Below are 24,279 nucleotides of genomic sequence, written 5' to 3'. Positions count from 1 at the left end.
TTTTAGTTTCAATGAGGTAGTTAAATGTAACTTATAATAAGAATCGGACATAGTATAATTTAACTAATTATTTAGATCACTTTGTAGATTTAAACTTGTATTTAGCTTATTGCTAAGCTTGCATGCAATTCATGTAATTTCTGTGCCCCCCGAGGATCTTAGCTTCTAAGCCAAAACCGAATCTGTTTAGGTAGAATAATTGACCATATAAGAAAGACAGTACAATTTTGTTCCACAATTGTGCAAAGGTAGCAACAGCATAAGATGATACTGAGTGGATAAGAGATCACAAATTCACAACATCTTGGTCCTTTTCCTTTCTCAAAGAAGGCTCTCTCTTTTGCAACCCTTTCCCCAGGCCCTTTCCTTCCATAACTGCTCTACTTCATCCAGTGTGAGCTGTTTTGTCTCTGGCACAAACAAGGCCACAAACAAAATAGCAAGTACAGCTACACCAGCAAGAATCAAGAAGCTCCCACCAAGCCCTAGAGCATCAGAAACTGACAGGAAGCTTTGGGACATTATCACACTTGAAATCCAATTCACTGTGGCTGACATGCCTCCACATAAACCACGATATTCCTGAGGATATACCTCTGAGTTTACTGTCCATGGGACCGGTCCCATTCCGGGGGCAAAGAAACCGATGTAAAATGCTAGCCCTAAAACTGCAAGCCATCCATAGTTTCCATCATGAGAATCTGAAGAATCTAGGAAAGATCCAGCAGAAAGGATCCCCAGAGATACAACCACGCCAGATAAGCTTGTAAGAGCCAGCTTCTTTCGCCCGGCATGGTCAATGAGATAAATGCCAAGGACTGTTCCGGCAGCATTCAAGCCGGAGACAATAAGGGATAGGAGAAGAGCTAATAGTTTGGAATGAAAGCCAGCTCTCTCTATGATTGTTGGGCTGTAGTACATCACAATGCTAATACCAGTGAACTGCTGAAAAGCCTGCAGAATCATAGGAAAATTGTGAAAGAGTCTTCTATGGTTACATGTAATGTTCTTTCATTGCTGTCAATTTATAAGAATATCAAAGCAGACAAAAAACCTGGATAAGCTTCCAGGTTTTTCAAAACAGAAGCATTACATGTGAACTTTACATGCTGACTCCTTTATATGAGATCTTCAGCATGCCATAAATGAATTTAAAACTGACAGAAAACGCTCAGAGATTCCATTGAAGTTTAATAATTGGTTGAAAACATTCATGTATCGAGAGACTCAATGTCCAAGGAAGAAGATGGTTGTTTTCTTGAATTTGGTTTGTTTTGAATGAGTGGATGGGTGGGTGGGGAAAGAGGAATATGGTGCAACAACCTACGTGAAACTGTTGAAAGATTAATATCCATGTTCAACTATGACCTCCATATGACCAAATGTGCATACATTTCCGGTTTCATTGGAAGATATGTTGCTCCTATCCTTCTCAGAGAGCACGGCATTCACAAAGGATCATTCTAAACACCAGGATAATCTAGTTTAGAAACAAAAGTATTTTGAAGAAAAATCTTAAACCTGAAGTCCGGCCCCTGCAAGAAATGCGAGTCTAATTTCTTTAGATTTGAACACATCCAAGTATCTAACATTGCTTTGCTTCTCAAGTTCTTCCTCCAACTGAGCACAACAATATTCCACTTCGTCCTCTAAGCGATCCGCATCATAGATCTTGAAAAGCACAGAAACTGCTTCATCTTTCCTATTCTGCAAACACATGAAGACGAGTAAGAAAGCTTTGAACAGAGGAAAACATCTTAGCATAATGCTGTATCTGATTTAACATTCATCTCATGAGAAGATCAATTTTACCTGCATAAGCAGCCACCGTGGTGACTCGGGTAGGCAGAGCATGAGAAAAAACTGAACAACTGCCGGCACACCTGCAACGCCTAGCATCCATCGCCATGTTCCAGGGACCTGCTTCATTAATAATGTGTACGTAAGTTCATCCAAGGAGGAAACCTCTGGCTGGTAAAAAACCTGATAGAAGTGTACTACTCAGGTACAATTTGAGAAGGTTCAAAATGCAAATTATCACCCTCATGCTACCATTTTCATAAGGATACTGAAACTAGAAAGTGGCACTCTGCTCTGCAGCATCCATTCCAAAGATGTTGCTTCCGAGTTCCAAGGTATGCCCTAGTCTTGCATCATCTAGCGCTTGTTCAAAATATGGTTTTAAAATGGACCTCTTGTGGGGAAGTTTTCGCTTCCTCAAGTTGTTGTCCTCTGGCTGAAGCCGACATTTTGTTAACATCTATACATCTTTAGCAACTTATAAACATTTTCTATTGCCAGATAAACCAACAGCCACCCCATCGGTTATTAGATTGGAACTACATAGCCAGAAAGATACCAAATATAAAATTTTATTTTCAAGTGACTGCCCTCTAGACACATAATGTTTACGCATTTAGTATTGTAAAGAAGGCAAAAAAAAAAAAAAAAAGCCAACCTGTGTGAAAACAAGATTTATGAGGTATGAGAGAAACTGTCCTCCAGTAATCATTAGCACATTTATGCTCACAAGTCCGCCTCTTATTTCTGAGGGTGCTGCTTCTGCAATATACACAGGTGCAGTAACAGAAGCTTTGCCCACGCCTATACCGACAAGAAGACGTCCAAATATGAGGACATACGGATCAGGAGCCAGTGCCATAACAATTGATCCGAAGGCAAAGACTATATCAGCAATAAGAGTCGCCTTTTTACGCCCAAATTCATCATTAATCCAACCACCTAATGCTGATCCAATAATTGCACCAACTAAAGCCATGCTCACTATTGTTTCCTGGTGTTTCAAAACTATTAGAATCTCTGAATGAGGGAGAAATCATGCTGTAATTTTACTTTACTTCCAGTTAAAGGGCTAAACTTGTGGCACTTGTACAAGCCAAGAGTACAATGAAAGCTATTTATAGACATCTATTTAACAAATTACTTTACTTCCTATTAAAAGACTATATATGAAATATGGCATGGTAGGGGTATATTTAATTTTGGGCTCTTTAGATTTAGAATCAAGAGGAAACAGCACAAGCTTACATACCTGTAGGAAGCTACTCTGATTCACCTCTTCAAAATCATCTTTAATGTACAGAAGTGCTCCTGATATAACTCCTATAATACATATAGCATAAAAAGAAGCATGAGTTTTTTTTTTTTTTTGGAAGTTATCTGAGTCCAATATAACAAGTTTGAAGAAAATTTTGCTTTCTAATCTCATCAATTGACTAAGTTGAAAATTGGACTTGTAATACTAGAACTAACAATAAGATATGTTTAAATCATCATTGATCCAACCCTTTAAAACTCTGAAATCATAATAAAAAATTACAGAATTCTAACACCGAGACTATTATAATCTTTTCATGCAAAATGAAGTAAATCGCATGATATTTATTTATATATATTTTTGGCTAATACATGATATATATTTTTTTTTTTTCACTCTGAACAATTCAAGTGAGTAAAACTGAGATATCAAGTAAACAAATGAAATATTGAATTTCGACAAGAACCTTCATTACCCGTGTCGTAGCCGAAGAGGAGACCACCTATACCTGCGACTGCTGTGAGAGAGAGGATGTAAGGATTCTTGAAAAACGACACTTTTCTCTCAGGATACAATTCTATGTAACCTGAGCTTCCTGGCGTGAACTCCATTTGGGATTGTCGGTTTATCACCCCAAAATTGATTCAGGAAAATTATAGTTCTCTCTCTGTGCTCAGTCCATATACATATGAGAAAATTATGCCGTTTCCGGGAAAACCGAGAGGTGGCCGAAAATAATCGAGTTCTGAAAGCAATCCATTGGCGACATCATTTAAAGAGAAGAAAGGGACCCTTTTGGAAAAATCCACAGATTACTACTCCTTCGACATGCATCTTTCATTACACTCCGCGAAACCGTCACCTCTTCTAATAAAAAAACAAAATCAAATTTGTAACATCATTTCATCATTTGTGGAGTTAATTATAGAAATACTACAATAAGGAAAAAGTGGGGGTTCAGGTGATACTGTTGCAATTAATTAAAGAGCTTGCTGTCACTGTCAAATGTTTAACTACCTGCATGTAAATTTTGTGCTTTTGAACATCGACGTGAAGCTTGTGACAGGCAGGTGAAAAACTTTGTCAACGCCGCCGAAAAAAAAAAAAAAAAAAGCCCGTTAAAGTAGCCACTTATTTTAACGAGATTTACGTGTTGAATTACAGTTACATTTACTTTCGCCCATTAGAACTGTAACTTCTTTACATATTTACCCAGCAATTCTGGGAACGATGGATTACGGGGCAGTTTAACTACTGAAACATATATATATATATATATATATATATTAACAGAAGGAGATTCAAAAAGTTAAGCCTCATCTGAATGTTTTTGTGGATAAAAATGGCAGCACAAGTAATACTATTCTCTTCCTTCAATATCAGCAAATTGAAGGAATACCCAACAACATATGCACTGTATCTACCTAAAGCAAACGAACAGTGAACTGATATCATATTTCCATTCCTAAAGCTAAAGGGATATATCGATGGGGTTACTAGGCACCAGCACACTAACAAAGACAAATTATAACTCACACATAAGATAGAAAAAAATCATGAGATAAAGCGATCCAGCCAATTCCCACACTGTCAATCATGCTCCAAAGTGGGTGAGTAATAGTGATCTCGAGTCACACTATTTACGATCTGGCATGGTGGAGCAGGCACTTCAGCAACTCCTTCAAGCATCTGAGAAACTTTTCTCATGGTGGGTCTTACAGTTGGGTCTTCTTGGGTACACCAAATGGCAACCATTACTAACCTCTCCAGGTTCTCCTTGTCATTCAGTGCCTCGTGATCTTGCTCAACCAAAGCTTCTAGAGAACCTGTTGTGTAGCAGTCGTAAGCCCAATCTGTTAAGATTGCTCTCTCCTCATTCTCTGGTTCCATGTCCACGTTTCTTCTGCAACAGACAATCTCCAGCAGCAATACACCAAAACTATAGACATCTACTTTAGCCGTGATAGGCATGTTCTTGAACCATTCAAGTGCAACATACCCTTTTGTTCCCCTTATAGCTGTATGGGTTCGGCTCTGATTCATGTTTAGGAGCTTGGACAGTCCAAAGTCAGAGATACGAGCATTAAAGTAGTCGTCAAGGAGAATGTTTTGAGGCTTTATGTCACAGTGGATGATCTGGGTGCCGCAATCTTCATGCAAATAAACAAGTCCTCTTGCAATCCCAAATGCCATTTTTAGGCGTAGGTTCCAATTGGGTCTAGAGTCCCTGAAAAGAAGGCTTGCTAATGTGCCATTGCTCATGCACTCGTACACCAGCAGCCTTTCATTTCCCTCCTCACAGAACCCAAGCAAACGAACCAAATTCTTGTGATGGGTCTGACCAATGACATTAACTTCATTCTTGAATTCCTTCTCAGTTTCTTGCAAAAGAAAGGTGTTCAACCTTTTGACTGCCACAGGCACTGCAGGACCCATGACTATGGCTCCTTTATAAACAACACCAAAAGCTCCTCTTCCTAGCTCTTCCTTGAATCCATTTGTAGCCTCTTCAAGCTCCTTGTAAGTAAAACAGCGCAGATTAGTTTCAACAGCACTGTCACTTCGGTAAACACTTTTGAGCTTCTTCCGCAACTGGTAAATGGAGGAAAAGCCCAGACAGAATGCTCCAGTTAATACGAGATTAAGAATGGCAGAGCTACCCAAGAGAACAGAGACCACCAATATCAAAGTGTCCTGATTCTTTCGTTTGATGATTGGAGGACCAGGAGGACCACTTAGTGAGGAATTGTCTTTCCTCACCTTGATCAAGGCCTTACCAAAATTAAGACTCGTGTCAACTCGACCATTAGAAAGTGGCCACCGCTTCTTCCAGCAGCTGTCACCTGATCTAAAAATGGCAACCGCACAAAAGCAATCTTCCAAACAGGCCTGTTTGCACTTTTCTTCTGTAAAAGGCTTTAGAAGCGCATAATCAGATAGAGGCCAATCAGTATCTATCAACTCCTTAAAGTCATATAGATCTTTCCCCTGACTAAGCTCATCTTCTTTACAGCCCTGTATGAAATCAGGTTTACAACTACCATATGGATCTTCAGGATCTAGAAGGGAATAACCGGGCGGGCACTGACAATTTGGCCTGCTATTTTCACCCAATCTGCAAAAGCTATTATATCCGCAAATGCCTGCTCCTTCTTTGATCGTAGCACTGCAGATATTATCTGGCTTAGACCAGATAGGCGTCCAAGTTTCATTACCATAGGACCTCCTAGGATGTTGATAGAAAGTCAGAACTCCGTCAAAATTGAGAGTAACTCGAAGATAAAATTGAGACTGGGAGGGTATGTTCTGGTTAGAGAAGGTGTATGTATCATTGTTCTCCCTTGAAACATAAAAGTCTCCAGATTTGTTGAAGACCAGTTGAGTTCCAGGACTTGATGTATCGGACTCAACAGTTTTACTATCGAAATAATTTTCATTAGCATACTCAGATGGTAAGTTTATAGAATGCATCACTAGATTACCCTCATCCTGAAGAACAAGTTGAAACCTTCCCTGCGCGAAATCAGCCTCTAACTTTCGAGAAGAAAGCTTTCCTCCCTTTCCCAAAGTCTGGGAGGGCAACATGGTGTCCTTAGGATCCTTGAAGGTCTCCCAGACAGAGGTGGAGCTCCTATCCTGAAGAACAAAGTTGCCAAAGTCATTCAACGCACCAGAAGCAACACGACCAGACGGGGTATTTTCTGACGTCCACAGAGTCTGACCATCAGGAGAAGTGAGCTTAAGCCCTTCTGAAGCGGTAACCTGAACTCTCGACCCCCTTGGAGCAGGATTATCTCCATTGGCATACCAAACGATGGTTGTGTTTGGAATGTTGGCATACCAGATCGAGAGCAAGAAGAGGCTGTTACTATTCTTAAGTGGCTGAAACCCAAAGGCAAAATCCCCGGAAGGCGAAACCACCCATGGGGTGTTGCCATTTCCTGCTATGAAAGAATCGCCCACACTGAGATTACTATTTCTGGTTTGGGCAAAAACACAAACGGAAGGCAGAAAAAGAATCAGAAAACAGAGGAGAGGAGCATTCAGGGACGAAGCCATACCCAGAATCAATTTTCCCGTTCGGAAATCGGATAGATAAGGAACGCGTAAACGAGGGTTCCATTATGCGCAAGTCAAGCACAGGTATTCCTAGCCGTGGGGAACACGGATTTCGTGTTCTGGAACTGTGACTTTGTTGAATTTTCAAAAGACGGACCCGGATAGCATGATGCCCATCGCTCACTTTCACTGATGAAGCTCAATAGGTAACGTACGGCGATGGAAGATCTAGGTGGATATTTATTTCGTCCTGGTATCGCTGATGTTTAATGGGTACATAAACGAAGAACTTTGAATTTTCAATCAGAGACTGTCCTTTCGCCGCCGATTTCAATCATTAACTGAACATATCCCTTTTTGGTAGACTTATTTCACTGATAAAGATAAATTGATAATAATATTTGATCAAATGAGGCATCGAAACATTGTTAGTGTTGTACTGGGCAACGAAAGGAATGAGCTTACGGGGCCCAATACGATGTTCTGGTTTCTGCGAATCAAGTCAGAAGATTCAGCCAACAAAGATTAGTCTATTTATAAAAATTTGGCTTATAAGCTATGAGTTGTTCAAATTTTATTATTGATATAAAAATTTTATTAATAAATAATATATATAACTATCATTATAAACGCTTTTAAATCAAAAGATACATTTTGCAGTACTCATGACCAAATTCACTTTTAAAGGAAAAAAAAAAAGTCAGAAGATTCAGGCCAAACAAGAAAATCAAAGAAAAGAAAAGAAGATAAATCATAAGAAAACATAAGAATAAGCTTGTGTGAATGGGTGAATGTATTGTTTGTGTTAAAATTCATTAAGGTAATTAACTTTATTTGGGTGCTAGAGCTCTCAAATTTAGACCCATAGCATTGATCATCAAATGGTTATGCAAAAAAGAAATATAAATAATTTTTATTTTTATTGGTGCAGTAACACGTTGCTCTCGCGGAATATCAGCTATTATAAAAATTATTTATTTATAATTTAAAATTCGCTGGCCTAGTGCAATTTCCAGAACAATGAAGCTTTTCATCTACGCGACAATGAAAAGATTCGAATTGTCAAGATAATTAAATCAAGTCCATATGATGTTGCAAAGTTGGGTCGTGAAATGTCGTTTTTGTCCAAGACACGAAATGAAATCAAACATACGATATTTCAAGCACGATTGGGTGTCGTTAAGGATTGAAGTTTTTTTGTGGCCCGCAAGGATTGCAGAATTGAAACTTCAAAAGTTTGAAGGGTGTGACTTATTCTTTGGTATTATCCCAAAAAAAAAAGGGGAGGAGAAAGATCAAAGATATGCGCTATGCCTATGCATGGGAGGGGAAAAAGTATGGGTAGAGAAAAAAATGAAAGACAGAAAAGAAGTAAGGGAAAAATTGCATTGACTGCATAAAAAGTCAGGAAAGAGAGAAAACTATGAATATAACAATCCGATCAAAAATGAGAAGATTTCGGGGGAAAAAACTCATAAATAATATTTCTTTATTTCCCACCCTCCATTTTCTTGTATTTGCTTAAAAATAAAATAATTTGTAATTATATTGTTTTGTATTGGTGATATATGATGAAAATTACATAAATAATATGTTTTTTTTTTGACAAATATATAAAAATATATTAAAATATTAAGTTTTATTATATAAAAATATTGTTTACAAATAAACAATAGCAAAAGCTCCTCTTTCTAAGGCTTCCTTGAATCCATTTGTAGCCCCTTCAAGCTGCTTATAAGTAAAACAAGGCAAATTAATTTCAACAGCACTGTCATTTGGGTAAACACTTTTAAGCTTCATCTGGAATTGGTAAAAGGAGGAAAAGCCTAGACAGAATGCTCCAATGAATGCAAGATTAAGAAAGGCACAGCTTCTTCTGTCCTTATCAAAGTGTCCTGATTCTCTCGTTTGATGATTGGAGGAGCAGGAGGACCAATTAGGGAGGAACTGTCTTTCCTCAACTTGATAAAGGCCAAAGTCATTCAAGTTACCAGAAGGGCTAGTTCCTCTTGTCCATGTCCATAGAGTCTGGCCATCAGGAGAAGCAAGCTTGAGCCCTTCTGAACTGTTGACCCCCTTGGAGCAGGATTATCTCCATTGGCATACCCAACGATGGTTGTTGACAAATTCTATGGAGTAGAAGCTCGGAGAAAATTATCTCAGTGAGCTGAGGTATATACATACATCCATGATATCCGCTGTTCTTCCTATAATATCGCATAACTGACACAGCATTCCAACGCTATCTTTACAGTTTAACAAATGAAATATCCCTATGATGTTGCCTAATATCTCGCTCGCTTCTGTCAGTTGTGTTTGAAATTTGGGCATACCAGATCGAAAGCAAGAAGAGACTGTTATTATTTTTAAGTGGCTGAAATCCAAAGGCAAATTCCTAGAAGGTGAAACCACCCCCTTGGTGTTGCCATCTCCTCCTATGAAAGAATCGCCCATGTTGACACCACTACTTCTGGTTTGGGCAAGAACACTAACAGAAGACAAAAGCAGAATTAGAAGACAGTGGAGAAGGGAATTCAGAGAAGAAGCCATACCCAGAATCTATCGAAGTTCCTCAAATTTGGATATTGGAAGATAAGGAACACGTTTGAAAGCGGAAGCGAAGATTACATTAAATGGGGTTATCAGGAAGTGAATTCGGAAGTCAAGCTCAGGTGTTTTATGTCCTCTGGCGTCTGACTATGAGTTTGTCGAATTTTCATAAGGAGGACCCCCATAGCGTAGAGCTCATTTGCTCACTGATATTAGCTATTCTATAGAAACCGAACTCAAAAGGTAACGTAAGGCGAGTGGACAATTTGGTGGAAATTTATTTAGTCCCCGCATTGAATTTGCGTGGTTGATTTGATGTTTTAAAAAGAAGAAATTTCGATCGTAAAATCAGCGCTGGGTCTGGAAAATGGAAACGGTCGTTGAACTGAATTAGTTACTGTTCACAACTGTAGTCAAATTGGTTAATGTTAAATTAATATATTTTTAATTTATACATTATAATTAAATAAAAAATATATAAAAATATTTATATTTTTCAAAAAAATATCAATAAATGCTTGATAAAATAATATATTGTTGATAAATACATGGTTAATATTAATTATTCTAGGTTGTTATTTATTTTAATTAATTTTTAAAATTTTTAAATAATTCAAATTAGTTTTTAAGGGGACCAGTTCAATTTTCAATCAGTTTTTTATAGTTTTTGATCGATTTTTTCGATCATTGATCAGTTCTCTTGTGGACAGTTTTGAAGAATCAATTGAATTAGATCAAAAGTCAACCGATTGATCGAGTTGATTTAATATTGTTTTTAAAATACTAGCTTCAATTAATAAAAAAAGTTGAATCAAAGTATTTTAAAATATCAAATTAGAGTTCTCTCAAAGAACCTGTGAAGCCACCGTGAGTAATAGCAATCCCACACAATAATAGTTTAGACCAGTTTGGATAAAAGAAAATGATACCCAGCTTTTTTAGGATAATGGTTGCTAGAGTAAAGAAAAAAAAATCATTCATAAATTTAATATACCATTTTTCATAAACTAAAATTAATGGGGGGAAAATAACTTGTAAACGCTGCTCAGCTTGTATATTGATTTACGGATGAAAATGCTCACACTTGTTCAGTTTTTGATGTTATGATATTAAACAAACGAGGCATCGAGACTTTTTGTTTTGTCAGACTGAGAATTGGTGGATAAAAGCCAAGTGATGACAAATAAAGAAGGATTAAGATATAATTTTTTTTAAAACTATTTTTAAATAAGTAATGTTATCTTTAAATTATTTATTATAATAATATTGTTCTTATCGTTTAAAAATTATAAAATTAAATAAAAATAAAATTATAATAAAATTAAATAAAATAATATTAAATATATATAAAAATAAAATTATAATAATATTAAATAAAAATAATATTAAATGTATATATAAAATAAATATAAGAAAAAATATACATTATAATTTTATAAATTATCAAATATAAATAAATTTTGGTTAAATTAAATATAAGCAGAGTTAAAGTATCTATATTTACACCTATAACTATCAACATCTTTATAAAAAAATAGTCTCAAATTGTATCTTATATATGAAAATTATTTAAAAATAAAGTTGGCTTTTAGTGGGATCTGATTTTTAAATTTTTCTATTTTTTAAATTTTTTAACTTTTTTGTAATATTATGTTTAAAACCGTCCGATTTTTTAAAAATCACTTCGGTTTTCAATTTAATTTTAATTTTTAACTTAATAATAGCTTAACTCTTATCCAATTTAGCTCAATCATAAAAATAGTCTTTTGGTCAAAATTGAGTTGTCAACGATAGTTCCAGTCAATAGTTATAAGTGTAAATGTAAATATTTTTGAGTCTACTCATATGTAATTTAATCAAGATCCACTTATGTTTGTTTTTTTAGCCTAAAGATCCACTTATATTTGATAAGTTATAAAATTATAATTTATAATATTATTAATTTATGACATTTTATTAGCATACTATAAATTTTTTCTTATATTTATTTTATATATACATTTAATATTATTATAATTTTTATTTAATTTTATAATTTTTAAATAGTAAATGCAACAATGTTTCTTTAAGAATAGTTTAGGAATAAAATTGCACCTTAACTCATGAAGAAATAAGTCTCACTAGTTATAGTAACAGATGTTTAAATAGTGGAGGAAACATTAATTCGATTTGATTAGTTTAGAGGTAATATTACTATAATGAATAATTTAGGGGCAATATTATTCCTTCGAGAATAGTTTAAGAGTAAAATTACATATTAACCCAATAAAAAATGCATATAACAAAAAGTTTGAATAAATTTGAGATTTATTTTACTAGGGAAACCAAAAGAATGAGCTTATGAGGCAAAAGCCATGTTTTTCAAATCAGGTCATGAGAATCTGGTAGGTAGGGGGGTTAAATCATAAGAAAATATAAAAATGAGCATACATGGGTGAAGGCATTGAATATGTAAAAAGTCATTAGCAAAACTATTACTATTTGGATACTACAATCAAATTTCAGCTTATAATATGGATTATCAAGTACTCACTCTGTTTAATGTTATTTCACACAGATTAAGAAATATAATAAACATATAAAAATAAGGTATACTTTATCAAATTTGCTCCTCATTTATTTCAGTATTTTTTATATAACACATTTATTTCAGTACTTTAATGTCTCTAAAACCACGTAGGAAGTGGCAGAATATTTCTTTAAAGGTAAAACAAGAAAAATGTCATTAGATGTTTCCTTCAAAGTCTAAAATAATATTTTACTGTAAAACAAAAAATATAATGAAATGAAGGGAGTAATTGAAAATGTAAAAATAGCATATATTATCGGAATGAGTATATATATTGTTGGCATATTATGTAAAAAATTTGTTTTGAGTTGCGTCCAAAGACAATATTTTTAAGAGTAATTCCAACACAGTTGTTGAATATTCTCAGAATTAAGTGAAACTCTCCTATAAAATAAATAGGGTGATAGAATAACAGAAATAATTCAAAAGAGAGAGAAATTTTTAAGAGTAATTCCAACACAATTGTTGAATATTCTCAAAATTAAGTGAAACTCTCCTATAAAATAAACAGGGTGATAGAATAATAGAAGTGATTCAATAGAGGAGAGAAGAGTTGGATGACTCTTAAGTGGTGTGTATAAACAAATAGTGGGCACAAACTTATATAAGCCAAAATTCACAGGTGATATAAAGAAGATTAAATGCATATTAATAGACTTGAATATAATTAAATATGCTTAATAACATTAAGGAAAACTATTTCTAAATATTGTAATAAAAATTAATTCATGGTGATTGAAGCGCTCAACATTGCATCTAACTTATGCACAAGGAAAAAGCTATATCTCAACTATATTAGCTCATTATTATATATATTTGTGAACTTACTTTTTTTTTTTAACCTATTTACTTGCTAAAATTTTCATCTTAATATATACACTAAGACTTCCTCAAATTTGAACAATGTAAGATTTCTTTTGACACACACAAATACAAAAATTCCAACAATCCTCCACGTGTTAAAAGGAACATGAACATCTAAGTTATAATAATCAATATAATCATTTAAAATCTAGTGTCTCTTCTTGATTATGGACCAAATCTTGAGCAATATTGCTTAGTATATAGAGAAGTCAATGAAACATGCTTCTATGAACTAACAACCCTTAGGCTATATTAGAGGCCTTATCAGTGAAATTATACCCCTACAATTTATACTGTTAACGATGATTTTGCACTTTGATAGCCGTGCACTGTGATAACCCTAAATTTTAAATTAGTTTTATAGCAAGTGGGGAGAAGTAAATTATTGGAATTTCTCTAGTCATTTTCTTGAAGGTTCAAAGTCCAAATTCTACTAAGTAAAAGTTTGATTTTATTTTTGTCTTAAATTATAAGAAAATCTTGTGTCCTTTCTTGTAATTTTTCCTTGTGCTCTTTCATGTAATTTTCCAAATTTTCTTTGATCAGATTTTTATCTTCCACCGTGCGAAAGAAAAACAAAGAGCATTTTTTGGCATTTCTTTTTCTTCTCCACTGACAATTTATCCTCTCTCATTTTTGAAAATTCCAAAATCAGTGAGTAGGAGAGTGAGAATCTAATAGTAGCCTCTACTCCTTCTTTGATGTGCCCTCTCCGCCTTCTTCCTCCTCTAGTGGGATCAATTTCGATGGCTGTAACATTCTTCCTTGTTCCTGCTCTAGTTCGTCTTTGGTCCGTGTGAGAGCAAGAGAAATTTGTGATCAAAAGCTTTGAACTCCTGGTCCAGTCACCTCTATTCTCCACCTTTTAACTTGCCGTCGGTGAGAGCAGGAACTTTGCTTGCCGCTGCTGTAATGTCCATCAAGAACCACTGCGTGGGGGTTGCAGATTGTGAGTCCATCCCTCCCCTGTTCAACTGTGAGCTTCAGTTTCCTCTTCCTTGCAAGCATGGTCAACTCTCCTTCTAACTTTAGTCATTGTTGATTTGAGTAGCATCTCTTTCTTCTTAGTGGTAGTCGTCGATGTGGGCTAAGGGAATTTTAAACTTTGTTCTTTACTGTTCAACTGATTAGGTGAGCCATAATTTTTCTTCATTCCTCTTTTTGATTTTGCATGTATATTACAAGATGTTGGCTAGAAATAAAGCCTTGATTTTCCTATGTTGAGGCTGTTAGGAGAATAAGAGGGAGTATGGAAAATTTTAATCAAACTAAACCTTGAGAATTTATATGAGTATTTGGTTATTGTAAGAGGAAATGGGTTCAAATGACATTTTTTTCAAAACATATATTGGGAGCTGTTGGAATGAATTTGAAGGAAAAATAGGTTGGAATTGTAGATTTAGGATTAATGCTTTTGAGGTCGATGGAATGCCTATTAGGAGAACTTGCCATATATATGATGACAAGATACATATGATAATTTTGTTGTTGTTAATTAAATAGTTATTAGTACATGATTTTCTTTAATGAAAAATGGGAGTTGATTAGTATACAGGACAACCTTTGTAAAGGATGTTTGATGAATGTTTAAAAAGAAAAAATTTTGGTCTTTAAGCGGCAAAAAAAATGTGATAGATATGTCATCATTGATTAAATAATCTTGTAAGGCTAATGTATTTTGCAATGAAAGTTAAAGTAGAAATTTGAAATTTTTGGAAGAGATATTTGAGTTGGTAATTTAAGAATTAAATTGCTATTTATATACTTTTTTTGGAATGTTTGATGCAATGTTAAAAAAGATAAAAGTAAAGATTTTGTTTCTTTTATTTTTTGTGTTGTTTGGGATTAAAGATTTTTGAGTGGTAAAGTATGTTTGAGAAAATAACAATGGTATTATTTGAATATTAGGAATTTGAAAATAAAGCATTTTCATATAGGAGACTAGTTTGAAAGTAAATTATACATTTGGGAACTATAAAGGTAAGTGAATAGCATCCCTAATAATTTATCAATAAAATTCCTTTACTAAAACATTACATTTTATGTAGATGATTTTTAATTATCATTATTGATTGTGTTAAGTATTAGGCATTTGTTAATTAAATTAGTTTATCTTGTGAAATTATATATTTAATTTTGGCAAAGAATAATTGAGATATGATAGGTACATGTATTTTCCTTATGGATTATATTTTTAACATTGATGAGATTATTTTGACCAATTTTTAAAAATTTTTGGTCACCAAATAAATGCAAGAATGAACGTTATTATGAAATTTTATTTTGATGAATATTGACTTGAAGTTTGAAATGATTCATGAGAGTTTGATATTGAGAATGTAAATTGTATTTCAAAAATGATTATTCTCGCATGTTTGAAAAGTGAATTTTAGAGGACTATGAGCAGAACATTGGTTGCTAACGGTAATTCCGTTAGCCCTTGGCGTGTCATAGTCAATGACTAGCTAGTTTGATTTTCGTGAGCTTTGTTCTCACATCTGTTATTCGTGGGCCCTGTTCCTTCTTCTATTTATGGCTTCAATCACATCTGGTTAATTATTCTTGTGGACTTTGCGTCCACGTTTGATTCATGGTTTCAACCACATCTAGTTACTTACCCTTGTGAATTATGTGTCCACATCTGTTTTTGTGGCTCAGGCCGTGTCTGGTTATTTTGCCTCCATGAACTGTGTGTTTATATTTGTTACTTGTTCGGTTAAGTCCTCAAAATTCTAAATTTTTAATTAACTTGTATATTTAAAATTTTAATTATTTCAGTCAATAAGTATATTATTTTAATTCACATGTGAATAATTTAGTTTCTTCAAACATGATAGAATAAAGTAATTTTAATTTATTCTCATTTTATGGATATGATTAAGATTTATAAATTTAGTATTGGATTGTTATATTTGCAATTATTTTATATAATTGTTTGTGTTTATTATTTTTACTTTTTAAACTCTATTTTTGGGGATGCTATTCACTGAAAAATATTTTGGTTTCAAATTCATTAGCTAATACTGAATTTCCTGTGGATCATTAAAAGGTCTATCACTGGTTGGAAAATGGAGAATGCAATAGGTTTTGATGTATAATTTGAATTATGAAATTGTATTTTTTAAATTAAATTTCAGGTGCTTCACATATGCTATAACTAAGGTCTTTATTTCGATATATATATATATATATTTCATCTACTGGTTGAAAGGAGCTGAGCTCCTGGATGACTGATATTTAATTGAAAATTTGTATTACAAAATTTTAGAAAATCTTATGTATATGAGAGATTTTGCCAGGATTTTCACAAATAAAAAATATTAAGGCATTATTTTAAGTGACAAGTATTTTTAAAAATAGAAAATTTCTTGAATTAGACTTAAGGGGTGTGTGTTTAGGTGCATATCTTGTACTGGTCACTTTTATATTTCGAGACGTGACATGCACACATATGATATTTTAGCAAATGCTTTAGAAATTTCGCTATAATTTTATAAGAGTGGCCTCATTCTACATTTGCCTTGGTCATTTTATCATATGTGTCTGTAATGAATACACCTTCTATAAGGAGTATAAATCATTAAAATCTTTGTTTAACCTCACCAAAAGTATATTCTAACACTTTCTCATACACTAGAGGAAGAAGGGCAAAGTAATTTTAGTGTTAGTAAAACTAACAAATGACTTGTTCTTATTTGTATGAATTTTTTTTATGGGATCACCAATCATAAAGGTTAAGTTCTTATTGCTATTGGTTTCAAACAAGCTTAAATCTCATTTCCCTTTATGTTTATAAAATTTGTTTCTTTCTCAAGGGCTTAATTAATGGCTCCGTCAGATTTATATCTAGTCTCACATAATTGATTAAAATAACCCCATCTTTTAGCAACTACCTTGTGATATTATGCCTCAATTAAATATGTCTATTATTGTCATTAAAAGTCTTAGTTTTAATTGTAGTTATTGCTAATTGGCTATCACAAATCATCAACATAGTCAATTTTACACTCTATATTATTCACCAAGTACTTTAACTATTCAGCCTCATTAATTATTAGCTAACTTTAAAATAATAAACTCTGACTCTCATAATATTTAATAGGCTATAAATGGATTTTTTCTCTTATAAATTATAAAATTCAATCAACATTATTGTATCATTTTAATATAATGAAAATTCATTATACATGATACTAACATTTATAGTATCTCTTAGAGTAATAAACTCTGCCTTCATTGTGATCCCAATATCATTTTTTTCATCACCACCTATAATCAAATCATTATTCACATGTAAATTTTTCATGCTACTATCATTATGCCTGTTTCAAGCCACACAAAATTCATAAAGCCTCCACTTAATTTTTTTTTCTCTAAACCACCATAAAACCATCTTAACATTTATAAAATGAGGCATATGATATAACAGACAATTAATTTTTTAGAAGAAAGTAAAATATTTTTGCTATACACCCCTACACTTTTAAATATTTTTATGTGTTAAATATTTTAACCACATAAAAAATATTTTCATAACTCATTAATAATTCTAATTAAATTAGAATCTCACAATATCATTTCTTCCCATTCTCATTAAATTAAAATTTAGCATAAATTTACTACACACGGCGCCAAATCGTTGACACTTAATGCCCATAATATCCACTTGCATTTAAAAGCAAATTTAAGGCGAGGAGTAATGCACTTATCTCCTATGCCTATTAAAATATGTTAGACCCAAAGAGATCAATGCATATAAAAGTCATCATAATGCAGTCAAGCAATTAAAAACTCACAATGTTAATGAAATCAAATTGCTGTGCCGTTGAAGCATTTCCAACCAATTAGCATTGCTATTAACATGCACAGCAAAAATATTTCACCACCGCAAATTCAGCACAATAAGTAGCTTGGTCACTTTAAGCAAATCTCAAAAAGGTTATATTACACATTAACGCCAATATGACATACACCTTAGCAATTGAAAATGCATTGAGGCAATATTATAATATTTAAACCATCAACGTATCCCATGGGTAAAAGCTACGTTTTTTTTAACAAAATGATTTCTCATTAATGCTCCTCAATTAATTTGTATAACATCCATTTAATTACAATTGGTTAACCCGCAAAACGTTAAACAAATATTTCGTTCAGACATTCTTAAATAACCCCTCAGAAAAAAGCTAATGATTAGCCTTATAATGACATGACCTGCTTAAATAACACATGAAAGTATATTGCAATCCAAGCATATATAATAAACAGTCCTATACGAGACCTCAAAAATATGAATTAAGATTCATTCACATATGTAAATTTTTCTTTCTAGAAATTCCACAGCAAAACCACTTCACGCACTTTTTAAAAAAAAAAACGAAGCAGTATAATTGTCACTAGTCAATAACTAGAAAATTAAAACTTGGCAGTTGAATATTTTCAAATACAAACAATTAGTTTCTCTCTCTCTCTGTTTTATTTCATTAATTAGCACACGGAGAGAATTTTTAAATTCTTTATTTCTCCAGTCTACTTTTCAAACCAGGCAATTATATTAAACCCACAAACTGCATAAAAAATTATTGGAACACGTCCACCAATATCTTTGCTCGAATTATAGATTTAACATATAAGCAGCTATGGAAGAAGATAAAGCAACATGAGAGATTCTATGTAACCTGAGCTTCCTGGCGTGAACTCCATTGAGATTGTCGTTTTATCACCCCAAAATTGATTCAGGAAAATTATAGTTCTCTCTCTGTGCTCAGTCCATATGCATATGAGAAAATTATGCAGTTTCCGGGAAAACCGAGAGGTGGCCGGAAATAATCGGAGTTCTGAAAGCAATATATTGGCGACATCATTTAAAGAGAAGAAAGGGACCCTTTTGGAAAAAATCCACAAATTATTACTCCTCCGACATGCATCTTTCATTACACTCCGCGGAATTGTCACCTTTTCTAAAAAAAAAAAATCAAATTTGTATTATCATTTCATCATTTGTGGAGTTAATTATAGAAATACTACAATAAGGAAAAAGTGGGGCTTCAGGTGATACTGTTGCAAGTAATTAAAGAGCTTGCTATCACCGTCAAATGTTTAACAACCTGCATGTAAATTTTGTGCTTTTGAACAAAGACGTGAAGCTATGACAGGCAGGTGAAAAGATTTGTCAAGAAAAAAATAATAATAAAATAAACCCATTAAAGTAGCCACTTATTTTAATAAAATTTACTCCTCTGTGAGGCATTTTTAATCGAATCTCACCCCCCAATAAAATAGTTAATTACTTTTAAACTAATCCTATCGTTTCATATTTACCTTTATTAAACAACCTACAATAAATATAAAATTATTGATAGGAGCACTTAAAAAAAAAAGGCAATAATTATACCTCAAAAGATTAAAAATGCCTTATATTTTTGAACTGTAACTTCTTACATATTTACCCAGCAATTCTGGGAACGATGGATTACGGAGCAGTTTAACTACTGAAAGATATATATATATATATATATATATATATTAACAGAAGGAGATTCAAAAAGTTAAGCCTCATCTGAATCTCTGTGGATAAAAATGGCAGCACAAGTAATACTATTCTCTTCCTTCAATATCAGCAAATTGAAGGAATACCCAACAACATATGCACCGTATCTACCTAAAGCAAACGAACAGTGAACTGATATCATATTTCCATTCCTAAAGCTAAAGGGATATATCGATGGGGTTACTAGGCACTAGCACACTAACAAAGACAAATTATAACTCACACATAAGAGAGAAAAAAATCATGAGATAAAGCGATCCAGCCAATTCCCACACTGTCAATCATACTCCAAAGTGGGTGAGTAATAGTGATCTCGAGTCACACTATTTAGGATCTGGCATGGTGGAGCAGGCACTTCAGCAACTCCTTCAAGCATCTGAGAAACTTTTCTCATGGTGGGTCTAACAGTTGGGTCTTCTTGGGTACACCAAATGGCAACCATTACTAACTTCTCCAGGTTCTCCTTGTCATGCAGTGCCTCGTGATCTTGCTCAACCAAAGCTTCTAGAGAACCTGTTGTGTAGCAGTCGTAAGCCCAATCTGTTAAGATTGCTCTCTCCTCATTCTCTGGTTCCATGTCCACGTTTCTTCTGCAACAGATAATCTCTAGCAGCAATACACCAAAACTATAGACATCTACTTTAGCCGTGATAGGCATGTTCTTGAACCATTCAAGTGCAACATACCCTTTTGTTCCCCTTATAGCTGTATGGGTTCGGCTCTGATTCATGTTTAGGAGCTTGGACAGTCCAAAGTCAGAGATACGAGCATTAAAGTAGTCGTCAAGGAGAATGTTTTGAGGCTTTATGTCACAGTGGATGATCTGGGTGCCGCAATCTTCATGCAAATAAACAAGTCCTCTTGCAATCCCAAATGCCATTTTTAGGCGTAGGTTCCAATTGGGCCTAGAGTCACTGAAAAGAAGGCTTGCTAAGGTGCCATTGCTCATGCACTCGTATACCAGCAGCCTTTCATTTCCCTCCTCACAGAACCCAAGCAAACGAACCAAATTCTTGTGATGGGTCTGACCAATGACATTAACTTCATTCTTGAATTCCTTCTCAGTTTCTTGCAAAAGAAAGGTGTTCAACCTTTTGACTGCCACAGTCACTGCAGAACCCATGACTATGGCTCCTTTATAAACAACACCAAAAGCTCCTCTTCCTAGCTCTTCCTTGAATCCATCTGTAGCCTCTTCAAGCTCCTTATAAGTAAAACAACGCAAATTAGTTTCAACAGCACTATCACTTCGGTAAACACTTTTGAGCTTCTTCCGCAATTGGTAAATGGAGGAAAAGCCCAGACAGAATGCTCCAGTTAATACGAGATTAAGAATGGCAGAGCTACCCAAGAGAACAGAGACCACCAATATCAAAGTGTCCTGATTCTTTCGTTTGATGATTGGAGGACCAGGAGGACCAATTAGGGAGGAATTGTCTGTCCTCACCTTGATAAAGGCCTTAGCACCGTTAAGAGTTGTGTCATATCTGCCATTTGAAAGTGGCCATCTCTTCTTCCAGCAACTGTCACCTAATCTGAAAATGGCAACGGCACAAAAGCAATCTTCCATGCAGGCTTTTCTGCACTCATCTTCTGTAAAAGGCTTTTGAAGAACAAAATCAGAGAGAGGCCAATCAGTATCTGTCAACACCTCGAAGTCATATAGATCTTTCAGATCTTTCCCCTGACTAAGCTCATCTTCTTTACAGCCCTGTATGAAATCAGGTTTACAACTGCCATATGGATCTTCAGGATCTAGAAGGGAATAACCGGGCGGGCACTGACAATTTGGCCGGCTATTTTCACCCAATTTGCAAATGCTGTTATATCCACAAATGCCAGTTCCTTCACTGATCAGAGCCTCCTTACAAATATTATCTGGCTGAAACCAGATAGCCGTCCAAGTTTCATTACCAAAGGAACTCTTAGGATGTTGATAGAAAGTCAGAACTCCGTCAAAATTAAGAATAGCTCGAAGATAAAATTGAGTCGGAGAGGGTGTTGGTACGTCTGAGAAGCTGAATGTATTATTGTTCTTCTTTAAAACATAAAAGTCTCCTGATTTGTTGAAGACCAGTTGAGTTCCAGGACTTGAAGTATTGGACTCAACAGTTTGACTTTCGAAATAATTTTCATTAGCGTATTTAGATGGTAAGTTTATAGAATGAATAACAAGATTACCGTCATCCTGAAGAACAAGTTGAAACCTTCCCTGCGCGAAATCTGCCTGTGACTTTCGAGAAGAAAGTTTTCCTCCCTTCCCCAAAGTCTGAGAGGGCAACATGGTGTCTTTAGGATTGTTGAAGGTCTCCCAGACAGAGGTAGAGCTCCTATCCTGAAGAACGAAGTTGCCAAAGTCATTCAAGGCACCAGAAGCAACGGCACCAGACGGGCTATTTTCTGGTGTCCACAGAGTCTGACCATTAGGGGAAGTGAGCTTAAGCCCTTCTGATGCAGTAACCTGAACTCTCGACCCCCTTGGGGCAGGATTATCCCCATTGGCATACCAAACGATGGTTGTGTTTGAAATTTTGGCATACCAGATGGAAAGCAAGAAGAGACTGTTACTATTTTTAAGTGGCTGAAATCCAAAGGCAAAATCACCGGAAGGCGAAACCACCCATGAGGTGTTGCCATTTCCTGCGATGAAAGAATCGTCCACACCGAGATTACTATTTCTGGTTTGGGCAAAAACACAAACGGCAGGCAGAAAAAGAATTAGAAAACAGAGGAGAGGAGGATTCAGGGTCGGAGCCATACCCAGAATGAACTTTCCTCACAGTAAGGAAATCGGAAAGATAAGGAACGCCCAAGTCAAGCACAGGTCTTCTTAGCCGTGAGGAACACGGATTTAGCCTTCTGGGACTGTCACTTTGTTGAATTTTCAAAAGATGGACCCGCATCGCATGATGCTCATCGCTCACTCTCACTGATGAAGCTCGACAGATAACGTACGGCGAATGGAAGGGAAAAATGTCAATCCTTTCAAATATATAAATAAGAATTTAATTTTTTAAAATATCATAACTTTTTAAAAGTTCTTAAAAAATTTAACTCATTAATAAATTTATATAAATTATTAAATTATTTTTATTAAAAATAAATATTTAATAAATTTTATTTAAATATTTATAATTTTTTTTATATTTATAACAATGCAACAGTAAATCATAACTTTAAATGTTAAATTTCTTATTTGTCATTGCATTGTTGCAAATATAAGAAGAAAAGTTGTGAATATTTAAACAAAACTTATAAATTATTTATTTTTAATAAAAATAATTTGATAATTTATATAAATTTGTTAATGACAAAAAAAATTTAAAAACTTTAAAAAAATGACATTTTAAAAGATCAAATTAATATTTATTTATTTTTGAGAAATTTTATTATCATTTTTTCAATTCACCTAGTATTGCCTACGTATTATTGGTCCATTGATTAAATCAAACAAAGAGCTTTGAACTTTCATCCAGAGACTTTTCTTTCTCTAGCGATTTCAATCACAAACTTAACATATCACTTTTTGGTTGGGTAAAAATATTCACAAAATAGTCAGCCACAGGCACCCAATATTCTAAAGTGACGAAAAAGATAAAAATATCAATAATTTACATGGATGGATGTAAAAGTAATTAAACTATTAACTTTAGCCGTTAAATACTGACTGTGCATGCCACATGTCAGTCTTTGCTGACATGAACTGAAAATGGATAAAAATACCTATGAAGTCATCGACCGGGAGTAAAAATAGCCATAATGTTATCAGAGTTGATGTAAAAGTGATCAATCCATCTAATCCCTTAAATATTGACCTTTTAGTTGACACTTAAGCAGAAGTTGACTATTTTTTTGCTAATATAGACAAAAAAATATTTCAAGATAGATTTTTACAAATGTTGATAGATCATTATATAAGTACCTATAATGTTACTTTAATAGTGTAATAGTGATCAATCCGTCAAAATCAATGCCATATAGTTTCTTTCCATCACCACATATCTCGTCCCTTCCTTTCTCCCTCTCCACTCATTTTTCTTGTCTGCAAAACTTGAGATTTAATATAGTAAGATAGGTTATTCAAAATCGAAGATTGAGACTGAACACATCTAGCTTAAGAATATTATTATAACCTTAAGCAATTGCATTCACGATAAATTCAAAATTTTCAAATGATTTTTGCCATTGTTATAAAAAAACAAGCAATTCAATTTGGTATTCAGTCAAAATAATATTTTCTTACATGATATTCATACAGTAATCGATTAACTTTCAAAGAATTTTATCTAAGAATTTTTTTGTCTATATCAGTGAAAAAAATAGTCAACTTTTACTTAGGTGTCAGCTAAATGGTTAACATTTAAGGGATTAGATAGATTTGTCACTTTTGCACCAACTCTAGTAACGTTATGTGTAACATTCGAGAAAATTTAACCCTGGTTTATTAACCTGATGAGGGTAATTAGTAAATTAATAAGGTGTGTGGCTAGAGGGGCTTAACTTGGCATAATTGTTGTGATTTCAGCCCTAAAAGTGAGTCCGAATTGATGGCGGGCCACTCGATCAAGGAAAAAGGAAGAAAAAGTGAAGAATTATTTTCTATGCCACACGTCGTGGCACACAGAGACG

The 24,279-nt window shown here is 34.1% G+C and overlaps 3 protein-coding genes across 4 annotated transcripts; all 3 read right to left on the bottom strand.

The window, feature by feature from the left end:
• Positions 1–185: 185 nt before the first annotated feature.
• LOC129307924 (inositol transporter 1-like) lies at positions 186–3,966 on the bottom strand. 2 transcript variants are annotated; one of them, XM_054948878.1, is made up of 6 exons: positions 3,525–3,966; positions 3,053–3,123; positions 2,459–2,794; positions 1,813–1,920; positions 1,522–1,707; positions 186–954 (listed from the first exon to the last, which is right to left on the bottom strand). In XM_054948878.1, the coding sequence occupies exons 1-6, from the start codon at positions 3,667–3,669 to the stop codon at positions 322–324; spliced, it is 1,479 nt and encodes a 492-aa protein (XP_054804853.1). In that variant the 5' UTR covers positions 3,670–3,966; the 3' UTR covers positions 186–321. The 2 variants fall into 2 exon arrangements, with proteins under 2 accessions (XP_054804853.1, XP_054804854.1); XM_054948879.1 differs by having other exon boundaries at positions 3,534–3,963.
• Positions 3,967–4,358: 392 nt separating this feature from the next.
• Positions 4,359–7,519, bottom strand: LOC129307923 (G-type lectin S-receptor-like serine/threonine-protein kinase LECRK3). Its single transcript, XM_054948877.1, has one exon. The coding sequence runs from the start codon at positions 7,115–7,117 to the stop codon at positions 4,649–4,651; it is 2,469 nt and encodes an 822-aa protein (XP_054804852.1). The 5' UTR covers positions 7,118–7,519; the 3' UTR covers positions 4,359–4,648.
• Positions 7,520–19,639: 12,120 nt separating this feature from the next.
• On the bottom strand, positions 19,640–22,574 carry LOC129307921 (G-type lectin S-receptor-like serine/threonine-protein kinase LECRK3). The gene has a single exon (XM_054948876.1). The coding sequence runs from the start codon at positions 22,406–22,408 to the stop codon at positions 19,928–19,930; it is 2,481 nt and encodes an 826-aa protein (XP_054804851.1). The 5' UTR covers positions 22,409–22,574; the 3' UTR covers positions 19,640–19,927.
• Positions 22,575–24,279: the final 1,705 nt, after the last annotated feature.

This window comes from Prosopis cineraria, unplaced genomic scaffold (assembly GCF_029017545.1).
Source record: "Prosopis cineraria cultivar Desert tree isolate PC_DT_omini unplaced genomic scaffold, ASM2901754v1 PC4, whole genome shotgun sequence".
NCBI classification, from domain to species: domain Eukaryota; kingdom Viridiplantae; phylum Streptophyta; class Magnoliopsida; order Fabales; family Fabaceae; genus Prosopis; species Prosopis cineraria.
This window is presented reverse-complemented; position numbering and strand designations above follow the sequence as displayed.